The sequence below is a fragment of the Arachis duranensis genome, chromosome 7, assembly GCF_000817695.3.
Source record: "Arachis duranensis cultivar V14167 chromosome 7, aradu.V14167.gnm2.J7QH, whole genome shotgun sequence".
Lineage (NCBI taxonomy): Eukaryota > Viridiplantae > Streptophyta > Magnoliopsida > Fabales > Fabaceae > Arachis > Arachis duranensis.
In genome coordinates this window covers 51,870,592-51,887,615 of record NC_029778.3, presented here as the reverse complement: position 1 = coordinate 51,887,615, position 17,024 = coordinate 51,870,592, and the positions used below count along the sequence as shown (strand labels likewise).

At 34.3% G+C, this 17,024-nt stretch overlaps 2 protein-coding genes across 2 annotated transcripts; both read left to right on the top strand.

Moving 5' to 3' along the window:
• The first annotated feature begins 8,433 nt into the window (after positions 1 to 8,433).
• Positions 8,434 to 14,909, top strand: LOC107458978 (homeobox-leucine zipper protein ATHB-15). The gene is made up of 18 exons (XM_016077193.3): positions 8,434 to 9,362; positions 9,450 to 9,609; positions 9,825 to 9,925; positions 10,035 to 10,125; positions 10,299 to 10,394; positions 10,477 to 10,590; positions 10,722 to 10,805; positions 10,952 to 11,107; positions 11,199 to 11,273; positions 11,421 to 11,527; positions 11,601 to 11,793; positions 12,213 to 12,398; positions 12,497 to 12,577; positions 13,197 to 13,331; positions 13,433 to 13,758; positions 14,093 to 14,198; positions 14,357 to 14,506; positions 14,600 to 14,909. The coding sequence occupies exons 1-18, from the start codon at positions 9,157 to 9,159 to the stop codon at positions 14,744 to 14,746; spliced, it is 2,514 nt and encodes an 837-aa protein (XP_015932679.1). The 5' UTR covers positions 8,434 to 9,156; the 3' UTR covers positions 14,747 to 14,909.
• Positions 14,910 to 16,412: 1,503 nt separating this feature from the next.
• Positions 16,413 to 17,022, top strand: LOC107458944 (uncharacterized; the record flags this gene model as incomplete). Its single annotated transcript, XM_016077157.3, has 1 exon — positions 16,413 to 17,022. A coding segment is annotated over exon 1 (516 nt), but the record flags the coding sequence as incomplete, so codon positions are not given.
• Positions 17,023 to 17,024: the final 2 nt, after the last annotated feature.

Genomic DNA, 17,024 nt, shown 5'->3' with positions numbered 1-17,024 from the left:
AAAATATTTTTTTTGTTTTGCGGATATATCCGGTATCCGATCCGCAGATCAAATCTAAGCTTAAAAACAGCGGATATTGAATCCGATCCGATAATTTTAGTACGGATTGGTTCAAAATTTTGGTCATATCCAATCCATGTTTATCCCTATTTATTTAAGTAGACTAGTTAATTAACCACTAGAATAACCCAATTTAGTTCATATTTTTTGGACTTTGTTGAGTGGTTGTGTTAAGACCATCTCCAGTAGAGAACTCATCCCAGTCCTTATTTATGGTCCACCTGTCATAAAAAATAAATCCACAGCTTTTGCGTCATAAACAATAAATAGGAACTCAAAGCATCTCTCTCTTCTCCATTAGGAGGAACTAATTTTACTCCCTGTTGTGGTCCTATTTAATTAATTAATTAAAATATTTAAAATTAATGTAATTAATTTTTTTAATAATATTATTTAAATTTATAAATTTAAAAATAATTCACTATTAAAAGATATTAATATTAAATAAATTCATATATAACAATAATACACAATATATAATTCGGGATTACACTAATTTTTAAAATTACTTAATATAAAGAAAAACATAATTAAACTCTATAATTGACGACAAGCATTTTGAAATTGCCATATTTGTTTAATCAAGTCCTCTTTCAGTTGTCTATACTGCTGCCTATTTCGAAGTTGGGCATTTCTTTGGAGAAATTGATGGTATGGTGCAAAATCTTCCTCTCCGAGTTGAGGTTGTCATAAGTCATTTTCGACATCATCATACTCTAAGCTTTAAGCAAAATTTCCTACATAAGTGTCTCTTTCATCCTCAACAATCATATTACGCAATATAATACAAGCTCTCATTATGTTGGCAAGCTTCTTCTTTTTCCAAAAGCGAGCTGAACCACGTATAATTGCAAAGCGTGCTTGCAACACTCTGAATGCTCGCTCCACATCTTTTCTTTGCCCTTCTTAGTATTGTGCAAATAACTTGCGTTTCTCCCCTTGTGGCTTTGAGATTGATTTGACAAATGTGGCCCATTCAAGATAAATACCATCTGCTAAATAGTATCCCATAGTCTAATTATTACAATTAATAGTATAATTTACCTCCGGAGCACGGTCATGTAGAATATCATCGAACACTGGAGAACGATCTAACACATTGATATCGTTATTTGAACCAGAAACTCCAAAAAACGCATGTCATATCCAAAGGTTTGAAGATGCTAAACCTCAAGTACTATGGTTGCAACCCCACGATAACCACTCATGTACATACCTTTCCATGCCTTTGGACAATTTTTCTATTGCCAATGCATGCAGTCAATGCTACCCAACATGCCAGGAAAGTCACGACCCTCCGCCATTTGTAGCAGGTGTCGTACATCAGTCAGACTTGGTTTCCACAAGTATTCATCCTCGAACACCGAAATGACACTTTCAACAAATTTTTCCAAGCATTCAATTGTAGTGCTCTCGCTTATGCGCATATAATCATCAACAACATTAGCTGTTATGCCATATGCTAACATCCGTATAGCAGCGGTGCATTTTTGGAGTGGTGACAAGCCTCTCTTCCACTTGCATCAACTCTCTGTTGGAAATACGGATAGACGTTAGAGAGAACGTCTACTATCCGAAGGAACACATGCCTTCTCATTCGAAATCTCTGTCGAAAAATGTCAGCATTATACGCCGGTTCATCTGCAAAGTAATCTTGGAAAAGGCGATCATGTCCTGCTTCTCAATCTCTGTTGATCCATCTACGAGGAGTTGGGACAGAGCTTCTAACGATATCTTCTTCTTCTAAATCTTTGAATAAACACTCATCGATCCAATTATCTATGAGTGTGTTATCTTGCCGTCTTCTTTTACCATACAAAGCCTCATTAAACATGTCATGAAAATTTCTAGCCATAATCTTTGCTCTTTGTAATTTTTAGTATTCTTTCAAGGTGAGAAACAAGAGTTGAAATAGAGTTGCAAAGTTATTGATAGTTGATATTTATAAGTGTGTCTGCAATAAGTACCTACTTCTCAATGGCTAGTTTTACAACGGCTACTTAACGGATAGTTTTGCAACGACTATTTAACGACTAGTTTTGTAACTGCTACTTAACGGTCACTTTCATGAACAATAACGGCACAATAATATTGACTAATTTGAAAAGTTACATCAGAAATGAATAAAACAGACTATATCACATACCAATAATACACAATAAAACTAAGAACATACTACGTAACTCTACGAATACAAGGAACGATTAAGTAAATCACTTCGCGATTATTTTCTCACATGTAATCTCATGAAGAGCTCGTCATTATTCACTCATTGTAGACGTGTCAGCATTAAGTATTTGCATGTCCATTTCCCTTTCCCTTTCCTTAGCCATCCTCTCCATTTTTCTTTCTTTTGCATTTATCTCCATTTCTTTAATATACCTTTGAGTTTGTAATTCTTGTTCTTTCATTGCCGCTTGAATTTGTAATTCTTGTTCTTTCATTGCCGCTTGAATTTGTAACTCCTTCTCCTTCATTGCCATAATCTTTGCTCTATGTGCCTCTCCTCTTCTCTTTCTTTTTCCTTATCCATTAGTTCCTTTTCTCTAACATTCTTAATATCTTTCATGAGAGATAGTTTTTTAACAATCGATGATTTCTTTTCGTTAAGATCATCAGACATTTGTGCTTTTTCCTTACCTTTTTTGCTTGCTCTTCTTTGATCCTTGTGGGCGAACGGGAGAGTCCACACCGAGTTCGTCTGCCAACGGTGTATCTGGGTTTGATGAGGATGAGTATGCTCTAGTTGCACTAACCTTGGTTCTCTTTGAGCCTCCACTTTATGTAGGTAGTTGACTTCTCCATTTTTACTCCAAACGAAACATGTTCCAATACCTCTCAAAAGTGAATTTTTGACCATAATTTATGGAATAAAGTTTATATGCCAACTCCCTTGTATCATCAGCGTTCGAACCATACCTTATGTTTTGACTAGCTTGATCGTAGCAACCAGCAAATTATGCAATAGCCTTGTTGATCTTATACCATCGCTTCTTACATGCAACTACCCCCTTGTCATATCGGAGCAAAATTCTACACAGTAGCTGTGAATTCGACTCCAAAATGTTTCTCCCTTTTGATTGGTACCAACTATAGGGTCAGTTAAAATATTTAACCAAGCACTGATTAGTATCTCATCCTCTTTCCAATGCCAGTGTTGAATACTATCTTGCCTCCGATCTTCAATATCATCATCATTGAGGTCGATAGCATCTAATCCACTAGGGTTGGCAAAATCTGAATATTGTGAATTTGGATTATATTGTATTGGAGTCTGAGAGGATGGGTTAGAAGAGTCACAAACACCAGATGAGTTATTTCGTGATGCACTGAATTGAGTTGGAAACGGCAAAGATGTTGGATTAACATTTTCGATAGAGGGGTTAGATATGGATGAAAATGAAATATGTGGTGTTTGTGAATTTTGATTTTGTGGTTGGAATATAGGAAATTGATTATTATAAAGAGCTTAAAAATTGAAATTAGGAAGATTTTGTGGATTTGGATTTTGAAATGTATTTGGTAGTGTGAAGTTTTGATTTGGAACTTGAGAGTTTGAGGTTTGAGATTGTTGGGTATTTACAGTTTGAGACAAATTTTGTAAATAATTAAAAAAAGAATTGAGTTGGTTTGGATCTATTTTTTCGAACAAAAAATAATATCAGCAGAACTTTAATTTCGTAAACTTGGAAGAAGATGAAGAAGAGTAGAAGAAAGTGTGAGAATAAAAGTGTATGTAAGTGGTATATATAGAGTAATAAAATATTAATTTATTAATAATAACGGTAACATAGTAACGCTAATTTCCAACGGCTAATTTTGCAACGGCTAGTTTTACAACTGCTAATTTTAATAATGTGGTTAGCATTAAAAATTTCAAAAATAAAAATAACCAACCCAACAAAAAATTATTTTGTAAAGTGTAAAAATAAAATTTATTTTTTGATGTAAGTAAATTTAATTAATTATAATTTAAGATAATAACATAAATAAAAACTTAATTATTTAATCTAATTAATTATTATTTAAATAATTAATATAAATTATTAATTAAATAAAAATATAATTATTTAATATAATTAATTATTATAATTATTATTGAATTAATTATTATTTAATTATTTAATATAACTATTTAACTAATTAACATTTTTATAATTATTTATTTTTTAAATAACTTGTCAAATGACAAGTTATTATTGAGTATATAGAGTTCAATACAAAGGGACTCTCTCTTCTTAATCTAAGAGAAGGAATTCCTTCTTACCTCACTGGAGTATTGGAACTTTTTTAACATGCACAGTAATGAGAACTCCAAAAAAACAACCATCGAAGTTGTTCTAAGTATTGTCAGGCCCATCCGCCCATGTTTATGCATGTTTGATGAACTGGTATTAGAATTTTGGATAAAAGGGTCATAAGCCCAGAAAATAAAAAATGAAGGGTGTGCTTGTAAATGCAAAAGAAAACGGGATGATTGCGGTTTGGCCCATATATAAGAACAGTGTGGAAGTCGTGATTATTCTCCCGAAGAATAAAAGAAAAAAAAAAGCCTACTTATGTAAGTATACTCTATAGTATTAGATAGGCACGTCGCATTCGTATGTAACTATATGATTACATGAATGCAAGTAGCGTTGAGTCTTCTTAGGTTTATTCAATGAATTGAGAATGAATAAAACCGAACGAGAAAGGAAGAGAGAAGCATGAATGATTATAGAGCAGTATGTTGCAGTAGTCCTTTGTGGTTCACTCGGTCAAACTATGACGCACACACACCACCACCACAACAAAAAATCTATCTATCCATTGCGTGACACCAAAATGTCAGCGCTCTTGACGCTTCCCAATTATTACTTACAGCTGCTTCTTCATTTTCTTTTTTTCTTATACAATTTCTTGAATCTCATATACAATGCCAAAAAGGGTAGACACAAAACATGCATTACATAAGATGTAGCAATAATAGTTGTAGAATACGTATATATATACAAATACTACACCATGTTTGTAGGATACAGGTACCAACCACTCCAATGTCACATGTCTTGTCAATCATGGTCATGCAATGATTTAACCTTATGGTATAGGAAGATTATCACCTGTTCCACTGTACGGATTTGGAACTTTTCTCTTTCAATCAGTTAATCCGTGCAGATTTAATATAATTAAAGTGAATGGTGTTGATTCGGTGGAATAAATGTGTCGTAAAAATGCATCAAAAGAGGACTATGATGGGCAAAAAACCGGTCGTCCCGTTGTGCGTATTTGAAAGATTTGAATCTTAGCTTTGTTGACAAAGCTGGCACAAGGGGCATAAGGCAGGCAGCTTGAGAAGATTGTGTGAGTTGGGGTTAGTTAGAGGAGCCGAGTGGAGATTATTTTGGGCCGTCGGCTTAACAAAATGAGCTTAACAAAATGAGCTTAACACTGTGAGTCTTTTATTTGTGATGACAATATAATAGATAAATCGAGGACTAGACTTTTTTGGGCACAACAAAGGGATAGGGCGATAGAAATAAATTTTGATAAGCACAGATTAAAAAAAATAAAAAGCTACATAAAAATCTGTAAAGGGTTTAAGCGATTTTGATGTGTATTTTTAATTAATTTTTTATTTTGTGCGAATAATTATATTTTGGAATGAGAATTCTTTTGAGATAGAAGTGTGCATGAAGTCTAAAAAAAATAGGCTATTATTAAGATATAGTGAAAATTTTAAGTATGTAAATGCAATTTTATATTGTAATGTTAATTTAAATACATCACTAGTGTATAAAGCTGACAAAATTTTTTTGTAAAGTTGTTTATTTGGCCATAGTTAATTTTTTTTTTAAATGTAGGTTAATAATTGAAATGTAAACTATGAATAAAGTTAAATCAATAAATAAATTAAAAGATTTAATTAGAGGAATGATTAAATTATCTAAGTTAATAGATAAAAAATTAATAATTCTAATTAATATTACTTGAAATAATACTAAATTTTTTAAATTAATATAAAATAATTTTTTCTAAAATCTCAAATTTAGAATAAATTTTATTTAAAAAATTCAAAAATAAAATAAGAGTCGTTAGACTAAAAATAAAATAATTAGCAATAAGAATTGATAGATCAAAATATAAATCTTTAAAAATTAGATCAAAGAAAAAAGAGTTATAAAAAAATTATGAAAATTATAAATAAAAATTTAACTCGTAAAAAATGTTTAAATTTGCAAATGTAAAAAAATTTCATAATAATACTAAAATGAAAATAGAAAAATAATATTAAAAAATTAAAAGAAATTAAAACAGTTTTCTATGAAAACTTTTGTTAAAATATGTAAAATTTAAACGAATTTAAAAATTAGTATTAGTATCAAAATAACAATTTAAAAGAAATATAGAGAAAGGTTTAATTTTAAATTTATTTAATTTATATTTTAAATGTGTATTTAATTTTAAAAAAGCACTAAATTTATTCATAATTTTTAAAAATATTTATTTTATTTTTTTAAATTAATGTAATAAAAGATTAAATATATAATTTTTAAAAGAAACTTAATTGAATTGTTAAATTAAAGCACTTGATGGTTGACCATGAGGTTGAATTATTCATACAAGGATAATGACATGGGATTGTTGTAAAACAAGTGATGATAGTTAACCAAATTATGAGATTGTATAAATATGAATGTAACAGCGCGGAGAGGATTGTTGCACTACCCACTCAAAGCTGACCAACATTGTAATTTTGCGACGCACACTTTGGGATAATATTGCCATTTAACATCGAAGGAAAACGACAAAAAAAATTACTCCCCCAAGTAATGCTAAGAACAGCGCTGTTCCAACAAAGTACAGTGGAACACCTGATAATCTTCCTATGGTATAATATGCCACATCGTATATATACTATACGGATTCTCATTTAACCTCGGTAAAATATTTGAGAAAATAAATAATATGAAATGAAATTTAAAAAGAATAATACGCATGCTAAAAGGTCATGATGGTGTCCGTCTGACCCACACATACAATAACATAAACAAAGCCTTCGTGGCTCTTCAACCTTCAACTCGTTATACTATGCCTTGCCAATGCCAATGCCAATGCTATTGCCTTTTGTGTATTTTAAGACTCTGATCATCACATCCTATCCTTCCATTCTGCTCCCTCTACTTTCTTCCATTTTACCCTTTTTGCCATTATTTGTATCTCCACTCATTACACCATCCTTTCATATTTCATTCTCACTTCCCAATACTACCCTTCGCATTCCCAATAATGTGTAACATAGGTCATGGTCAACAGGCCAAGGGTCAGGGGATGAGATATCCAACTATGCTCAAGTATCAAAACTAAAGAAACTATATAGTATATGCAATCAAACATTATAAATTAAGTGATATATATGAATGATTCAGAAGAAAGCCCATGTTGAGGAGAATGGTTGTAATGCTAGGAAAATAAGAAAATAATAGTTAAAATTTATTTTATTTAATATTAATTAATTGTCATAATAATTTATAAATATTAAACAAAATAAATTATAATTGTTTTTGACTTATTTTTTTTAGTTACCAAATATTTTTGATTAATTATATACTTTTTTTGCATGCATCATGGTTGTCCATGTAGGAATTTTTGTTTTTCAACGAAGAATATTTTGTGTGACTAAATATAATCTTTGTACGTGATTTTAGCATTAATAAAATTTCTTAAATGACATATATGATTTACTAATGCGTTAACATTTTTCTAGTAATTAATTGCCTTTAAATAAATCTAATTTTATTTCATGTGGTAGATGATTAGTATATATAAAAAATGATATTTTTTTATGTCTAATTTTTTGTCATTCCAAAATAACATTTGCGTTAAAATGTTGAGAAAATCTAGCATACCATCCAAAGTAGCTAAATTAAGTTGAAGATGGAAACAATTATAGTAGTTAGTTCAACTATAATACTGAAGCGTAGCATAGTAGCATGGGCATATACTCTGATAAATCAAAAAAGAAAAGTATGTACTATGTAGTGTAATAATGAGTACTACAAGTAATAATTAAGAACAATTAATGAAGTAAGTAAATGAGAACCAAGGAAAAAGAAGGTTGGAGCTATGGGGGTATTTAAGGGAATACATAGGGATAATGATAGTGGAGCGGTGGGACCCAGACTCTTGAAGGCGCAATTCACTGTCAGAACAGCCGCGAGAATAATGGCATTTTCGTCCATACAATAGAAAAAGAGATGGCGCTGTTCTCCATTTGAACCGAAAGTGAAAGAACAAATGAAGACAATCACAACAGAGCAAATCTGAGAGTGAAAATTAAATTAAATAAATATAAAAATAAAAAAAGAGAGAGAAGAAGAAAACCAGCACCACCATCCACTAGCCACTAGGGTCCCCACCCTTCTTCCCCTCTTTCGCTTTCACTTTAGGGTTTCTTTGTTGTCTTCCTTTCATTCCCAAACCCAAATCCCCAATCAACCAACTTCCCTGAAACCCCCAAAAAAGGTGTTTTTTTTTTTTAAATTCTCTCCGTCCTCTTTGATGCTACCAGCTCAATTACTGCGTTGTTGTGTTTCTATGGTGTTTGTTTGATTATTTGAAAGCGATGGTTCCGAGATCAGCTGAGCTTCGAAAAGTTTCACTTCGAGGATGATGAAGATCGGCGGTGGAGTGGACTGGTCTCGTTTCAACTCCTTCTGAATCCCCGAGGGTTCGGAGGGAACACTCTGTTTTCCGAGCTCTTCACGTCAATCCAATCGGCAGTATCATCTCTTTCTTCAAGCTGTCTCTGGATTTTCGATTTTCCTTCAGGAGAGGTTGTGGTGGATGATTCCGGGATTCAGATCGTCGCTGTTTTCTTCATAAGTTTTCTTCCAAGTCACTGATCTCCGAAAAAAAAATGTATACTTAGTTACTTACTCATTGAAAGATCATTTATTGGAAGCTGTATATAGAAGAAGGTGGGTAAAGCTTGCTTCTTTGTTTTGAGTTGGAAGTGTTAACAAATTTTGGTGTGGTTGGGGGTGGTGTTTTGTGAAGACACTGTTGAATTTGTTGTTGTTGTTGTTTGTGAGTTGTGAGGGTAGTTAGGTAGCGATGTCAATGTCCTGCAAGGATGGTAAACCAGGATTGGATAACGGCAAGTATGTCCGTTACACACCTGAGCAGGTTGAGGCCCTCGAGAGGCTCTACCATGACTGCCCCAAACCCAGCTCCATTCGCCGCCAGCAGCTCATCCGCGAGTGCCCCATTCTCTCCAACATTGAGCCCAAGCAAATCAAAGTTTGGTTCCAGAACAGAAGGTATTATCAAAACCATTTCTTTGTCCCCTTTCTGGTGAATAGTCTGTTACTTGGTGATGGAACTGCTAACATTGTATGTGGATTCAGATGTAGAGAGAAGCAGAGGAAAGAGGCTTTGCGACTTCAGGCTGTGAATAGGAAACTGACAGCCATGAACAAGCTGCTGATGGAGGAGAATGATAGGTTGCAGAAGCAGGTTTCTCAGTTGGTGTATGAAAATGGCTACTTTCGTCAGCATACCCAAAATGTAAGATTTATGTTCAAATGGTTTACTTCAGTTTAAAACTACCTTGAAGTTTTTCTGTTAACGGTTTCCATTCTTCAAGTTTCCTAATCTATAGGTTTTTCTGATTAATTAGATGTCATATTAGCAACTCCGGTTATAGGAAGTATTTTATTCTCTGTTATCCTTTACATACTGGAATTCAATTAGAATGGCGTTCATTTTTTTTGGCTCTGCAGACTTCTCTGCCAACCAAAGACACAAGCTGTGAATCAGCCGTGACTAGTGGTCAACGCAGCTTGACAAATCAGCATCCCCCAAGGGATGCAAGTCCTGCAGGGTTAGTGGGAATATTAATGATCGTTGGGACCAATTTATGTCATTGTTTCTGTCTGGAAAAATTTGTCTGTGCATGCTTGACCTTACTCAATCACTGTCATTCTTCCCAGGCTTTTGTCCATTGCAGAAGAGACTTTAGCAGAGTTTCTTTCAAAGGCTACTGGAACTGCTGTTGAGTGGGTCCAAATGCCTGGAATGAAGGTAACCCTGAAATAATTAACAACTCTTAATATTGGTTAAGCAATTAGTTATTTTCAGTTTTTTTTTCTCTCATGTTTGAACGAGGCATGGATGACGTTCATATTCTATTGGAAATGTTTGCAAGATCAAGCTATTTTTAGAATATTGTTTCTTACATTTTGCTTATGTGACAGCCTGGTCCGGATTCCATTGGAATCGTTGCTATTTCTCATGGTTGCACTGGTGTGGCAGCACGAGCCTGCGGCCTGGTGGGTCTAGAACCCACAAGGGTAAGTGCTCGAAATTTGTTCTTTCTAAACTGGTTTTCTTGCTTGTGTTCTTCCACAACATAATGAGCCACAAAATTTTCAGGTTGCAGAAATACTCAAAGATCGACCTTCATGGTTCCGTGATTGCCGAGCTGTTGATGTGCTGAATGTGCTGCCCACAGCAAATGGTGGAACCATTGAGCTGCTTTATATGCAGGTAAATTTAAACTTGATTAGTATGAGATATAACCAATGGTTCTATGCAACTTAATTGATGTTCACAAAAAAAAAATGTAACTTGATTGCTAGCAAACTTCTTATACGCATGTGTTACACCTTGATGATCAGCTATATGCGCCAACCACGTTGGCACCTGCTCGCGACTTCTGGTTGCTGCGCTACACATCTGTGTTGGAAGATGGAAGCTTAGTGGTATGTGACTTATAAGATTATGTTCTTAAGATTTGTCCATAGCAAGATATTATGGTCAACCTCATTCCAATGTCCAATTACTTGCCCAAATTTGTACTGCATAATCCTGAAATATATAATAATCATTCTTATCCGCCCTGCTGTAGATCTGTGAGAGGTCTCTTAAGAATACACAAAATGGTCCAACCATGCCTCCTGTGCAGCATTTTGTTAGAGCAGAGATGTTGCCTAGTGGGTACCTGATAAGACCTTGTGAAGGAGGTGGCTCCATCATTCATATTGTTGATCATATGGATTTGGAGGTACATGAATTTAACTTGGTTGCTTTATTGTTTTTGTATTTATTTAACAGAAAATTGAGAAATAATTTTGGAATTTTTATGTTATTATTAGCCTTGGAGTGTTCCTGAAGTATTGCGTCCACTGTATGAATCATCAACGGTGCTGGCTCAGAAGACGACAATGGCGGTATGATATTGTATCAGTATTAATATTGACAGTACAACCATGGCTATTACTGATCCTACTGAAATTTAAATTTAAATTTATCATCTTATGAGCTCCAATATTATATAAAAAGATGTTTGCATTGTTTACATTGTTCATTCCATTCAGGCCCTACGTCAGCTAAGGCAGATTTCACATGAAGTTTCTCAGTCTAATGTCACTGGGTGGGGCAGACGACCAGCCGCTCTTCGAGCACTTGGCCAGAGACTGAGCCGGTAAAAATACTACTGGCACTCTGGTGGATATCTATTGTATCTAAATTTAGAAAACTCATTGATTTTCTTGTAGTGGTTTCAATGAGGCACTCAATGGATTTACTGATGAGGGATGGTCAACGATTGGTAATGATGGTGTTGATGATGTTACAATTCTAGTGAACTCATCACCTGACAAGTTGATGGGTCTGAATCTTTCCTTTGCCAATGGATTTCCTTCTGTCAGTAATGCAGTTTTATGTGCCAAAGCTTCAATGCTGTTACAGGTCAGGATGCTTTGAAATTTCACTTGTGTTTCCCTAAAGTTATAAACTAAAATATTTTATTGCTGTGGAATATGTTATAGACAGTTATATGTCAAGAATACTTTTTTGTATGACCAGTTTAGCTTTTGTTAAACTGAAAAAGAATCACAGAATTCAAATTGTTACAATATAATGGCTATCAGTTGCTTAGTTGACTAAATTACGCCTTACGAAAGGGACATACAAAGACTTGGTTGATCATTTATCAAGCTTTTCTATTGAGCTATTCCTTAACATGTGTCACTCTTGTCATCACTAGTTAAAGATAATTATTATCTCCTTTCTAATTATGCTCCTCTTAATTAAATGTACCGGAGACATAGTTAAGTTTTAATATTTCTCTGATGTTTCTCTTTTATGGCTGTCTTCCATTTCTTCAGAATGTGCCTCCAGCCATTCTTCTGAGGTTCCTGCGGGAGCACAGGTCAGAATGGGCAGACAATAACATGGATGCGTACTCAGCTGCTGCCATTAAAGTTGGTCCTTGTAGCTTATCAGGATCTCGCGTAGGAAATTATGGGGGTCAAGTTATTCTTCCTCTAGCCCACACTATTGAGCATGAGGAGGTAATATATTGGTGTAAAAATCTGTAATAACTAACAAGAATTATATGATTGATCTATTCTAACTTCTTTTTTAAAATTTTTTTTTTAATTAATGGTAGTTTCTGGAAGTGATTAAATTGGAAGGAATTGCTCATTCTCCTGAAGAAGCAATGATGCCCAGAGAAGTCTTTCTTCTGCAAGTGAGTTTCTTCAGTTTCTTTCCCCATCTTGCTTGTTTCACTGCTTCCTCCTGTAACATCTGGTCCATACTTAATGTGCTTGATTTTGCTAGATGTGAGTCTAAGATGTAGAAGCTAACATTTAGGTTCTTTATTATAACTTGAGGTCACATTTCCCTCATATGACGCAATTTGGATTATTTAATGATTTTGTAGTCACTTTTGATTTTCCATAAAATATGGTGTGCTTCTAATGTTTAGCCTTGGATTTGGTTTATTTCTTGATTTGCACTTTGCAGCATGTAAAACTTGATTGCATATTGGAATTCAAAGAAAAGTAGTGTGATGACTTCGTATGTTAGCATTGGCTAGAATCGAATTTTTTTAACCGAGTTGCTTAAAGCTTAACTGCATGCACGTCTGACGACACATTGCCATGAATACTATGTGTTATTGTAGACCAAGTCTATAGTCAAAGTATTAATCTGTCTATGATCTATTATGAGAAAAATGTTTATGGTTTGGGGCCCCTCTCTTTCTCTGTTAATAGACACTTAGTGGAGTCCAGGAAGAAGTGTCATTTTCTCACCAATCACCATTTGGAATACTTTCTTACAGTTTATTCAATTTATTTTGATAGTTATGTAGTGGAATGGATGAGAATGCTGTTGGAACCTGTGCTGAACTTATTTTTGCTCCAATTGATGCATCCTTCGCTGATGATGCCCCCCTTCTGCCTTCAGGATTTCGCATCATTCCTCTTGATTCTGGAAAGGTTAGCCTCAATTATTGTTGAAGTAGTATATTTTGTTTGTATTTAATATCTTATCTTTAGACAAGGTTCTATCTTTTCAAATCGTGATGCAAAATTTGCAGGAAGCATCCAATCCAAATCGTACCCTTGACCTTGCATCTGCCCTGGATATTGGCCCCACTGGAAACAGAGCTTCGAATGAAACTTCTGGAAATTCTGGCTCTGTGAGATCTGTGATGACAATAGCATTTGAATTTGCATTTGAAAGCCATATGCAAGAGCATGTAGCTTCCATGGCACGCCAGTATGTTCGCAGCATTATATCATCAGTCCAAAGGGTAGCATTAGCGCTTTCACCTTCTCATTTGAGTTCACAAGCTGGGCTTAGGACACCATTAGGCACTCCTGAAGCACAAACTCTTGCTCGCTGGATCTGCAATAGCTACAGGTGTGTAAAATTCTCGTGTCATTTGCCTTCACAGTTCTGAAACTTAGTACAGCAGTTCACATTCTGTGAGATGTTCACATTAGGAACTGATTTCTTTTTAGGCATGTGCATGCCCAAGTGTTTAATAAGGACTTGTGGCACCAATTCATGATATGTTGCAGTTTTTAATATATAATCTCTGGTGTCTGATCCTTTCTTATTATTAATCAATTGATTGAGACATCCATATAAGTTAATAGATTACATGTATTGCATTTGCACATTGAGTGAATTTCTGGTTTCTCCTGCTGCAATTTCAAACACTAGAATGATGTTTGACAGTTCTAATTTGTAGGTGCTACTTGGGTGTTGAGCTACTTAAATCGAATAATGAGGGGAACGAATCTCTTCTCAAGTCATTGTGGCATCACTCGGATGCATTATTGTGCTGCACTCTAAAGGTATCCTTTGAATTTATTTCAATTTCACAACACTATTTCTCAAACCTTAAAGCAACTCCTGAGAGAATATAACAGTCAGATTTCAAGTTTGATTCTTTCCAGTTATTTTAATCATTTACCAATTAGAAAGAGCATTCATTGAAACTTGGTTTTTGCAGGCATTGCCAGTGTTTACTTTTGCAAACCAAGCAGGGCTTGACATGCTGGAGACTACCTTAGTTGCACTGCAGGATATAACTCTAGAGAAGATATTTGATGATCATGGCAGAAAGATTCTCTGCTCAGAGTTTCCCCAAATCATTCAACAGGTACTTTACATTTTATTTTTCAGATTGCAGCATTTTTGTTGCTTTATACAGTTCTCTTTATAGATCGTTGTGTTGATTTCTCTTGCTTTGTAGGGTTTTGCATGCCTTCAAGGTGGCATATGTCTTTCAAGTATGGGGCGACCAATCTCTTACGAAAGAGTAGTGGCTTGGAAGGTGCTGAATGAAGAGGAGAATGCACATTGTATTTGCTTTATGTTTATGAATTGGTCTTTTGTTTAAACATTATGTGTTTTAAGTCTAGGAACCGCAAGTGTCGAACACCAACTCTTCAAGACATATTTTGTTGGCTGCTGTTGTTTTAATTTCTTATATTTGATGCCTAAGACTTGGATTGCCTGTAAAACCTACTTTATGTGTTAACCTACGTTGTTATGTTTATTAATGTCTGATTCCCAGTCTATTATTATTATATATATAGTACATAATTTTACTGTCAAGTTTTGAAATCGTTTACACAATTAAGATGCACATAAATAAAAGATAAGTGATACTTTTCCTTACTAGGCAGTACTTTCACCAAACCCTGTTCATTTGGTTGCCTCATCACAGTGACCAAATTTACGGAAGCTATAAAAGTTTAGTAATAATTAGTAAATTTAAACCGTTGGATGGAGCAAAAAGGCCTCAGTTAGCAAAAATCAACCAAGTTTATTTTATTTTTAAATATGACTATTTTAAAATTTCAAATTCAAATCATTTTTGGGGCAAGTTTACTATTATGCGAAGAACAAAATATAGTCAAGATTTGATTGAGAGGATCCATGGAGATTATTCTTGCATCATGTTTACCTTACCTTGAAGGCTCTAGCATGATTCACTAGATAGATAGGGACTGCAACTTTATTGAATAATATCTTCCTTATATTGAGTAAAAGCTCGTGCTCCATACATAGCCAAGTCCCTTTCTTCCTTCATGTAATTATATTTTACTAAAGCAGAAAAAGTAGAGCCAAAGTATATATGTATGGTTTCACCGTGCCAACATGTGAATACACCCCACACTTTATAGTAATTGGTATTCTGCTTGCAATGGACCACATATGAATAATGCAATTGCCAAAGGGAACAACTTTTTATTAATGTCAACTAACTTTCCTATTGCATGGATATGATACATTGATCCTTGTACATCATCCTAACAAAAAGAAAGGAAGTTATTTTTTTTTTTTCATTTTCTTGAAAGATTTTCTTTTCAGTGTGCTGATTAAGCATGGCCATCATGGCAATCCAAATTACATGAGATAAAGTTAAAATGAGTGGATACCGAAGGGCCAAGAGAGTAACAATTAGGAAATACTACATATTTAGATCCTCTAAATGGAGCATATTTGTATAGTGGACAAGAGATGAAAAACTAATCATTTAGTAGAACCCACAAAATTATATTAAAAATAAATATAGAAATGAACTTTTAATTATTCAATATTGATCAATTTTTTTTTGTAACACTTATTTTATTTTGGAGAATTTAAATTATTCTAAATTTTGATACACTCACACAATAATGTCTTTATTCTACCCTGAATAATGTAAAAATTAAATATTGAATGTGTGTATATACATTATTATTTAAGTATGATCAACTAGCTAGATAAAGAAATCATGATGATAATTAATTGTTAATGCAGGTGAACCATACCTTTTCTTGTAGCCACAACTACCCATCAGCATGGATTGCAAGTTATTAGTCCAGTTGCATTGTATACAGATTACAGACCTCTGATTTGAAATAAAAGCTACTCGACTCATCACATCCTTTCCTGAAAAATCTAGCGAGTTCACGATCTTGAAAACTGACATTCCAGTTTCTAAGATCCACACATGTACAATTGTCTCATCCTTAGAAACAAGTAGATTCATTATAAATAGGATCCTTCCTTCATTCTCCAACAACTTAATATATTCACTGTAGTTTCATTATTCAAGACCAAAGCTCTTATTTTCTCTCAAAGTAACCAACTTCAATTCAATTCAAAAGTATGGCTCCCTGTGGAGAGAGTTTCTCAAACCCTAATTTGTGTAGGAACAACATTGCGAAGCCACCGAAGCAGTCACTATGTAATAATAATCATATTCAACGGACCTTCTCAGACATCTCGTTCGAGCTGGCGAAAGAAGAGATCAATGATTTGAAGACACTTACACCAATAAGTGAGGTAGAGGATGCAAAGTGCGAGTGTTGTGGCATGTCCGAAGAGTGCACGCCGGAGTACATAGGCCGCGTTCGCGCCAAATTCTCCGGCAAGTTTGTGTGCGGGTTGTGTTCGGAGGCGGTGAAGGAAGAGTTGGAGAAGAACGGAGGGAAGAAGGAGGAAGCACTGAACTCACACATCAATGCTTGTGTTAGGTTCAACAAGTATGGTAGGGCTTTCCCTGTTTTGTTCCAAGCTGAAGCCATGAAAGCCATGCTGAAGAAGAACAAAATGGAAGGGAGAAGGGCTAAGTCCTTTAACCCTAGGGACACCAACAATGGACCAAAGATAGGATCCATTGCAAG

What these genes read in the sequence shown, in the direction of transcription:
- LOC107458978 (XM_016077193.3), top strand. Translation starts at nt 9,157, where the DNA reads ATGTCAATGTCCTGCAAGGATGGTAAACCAGGATTGGATAACGGCAAG. An exon ending in GTTTGGTTCCAGAACAGAAG is followed by an intron (nt 9,363 to 9,449) that starts GTATTATCAAAA and finishes ATGTGGATTCAG; the next exon opens with ATGTAGAGAGAAGCAGAGGA. An exon ending in TTCCCCAAATCATTCAACAG is followed by an intron (nt 14,507 to 14,599) that starts GTACTTTACATT and finishes CTTGCTTTGTAG; the next exon opens with GGTTTTGCATGCCTTCAAGG.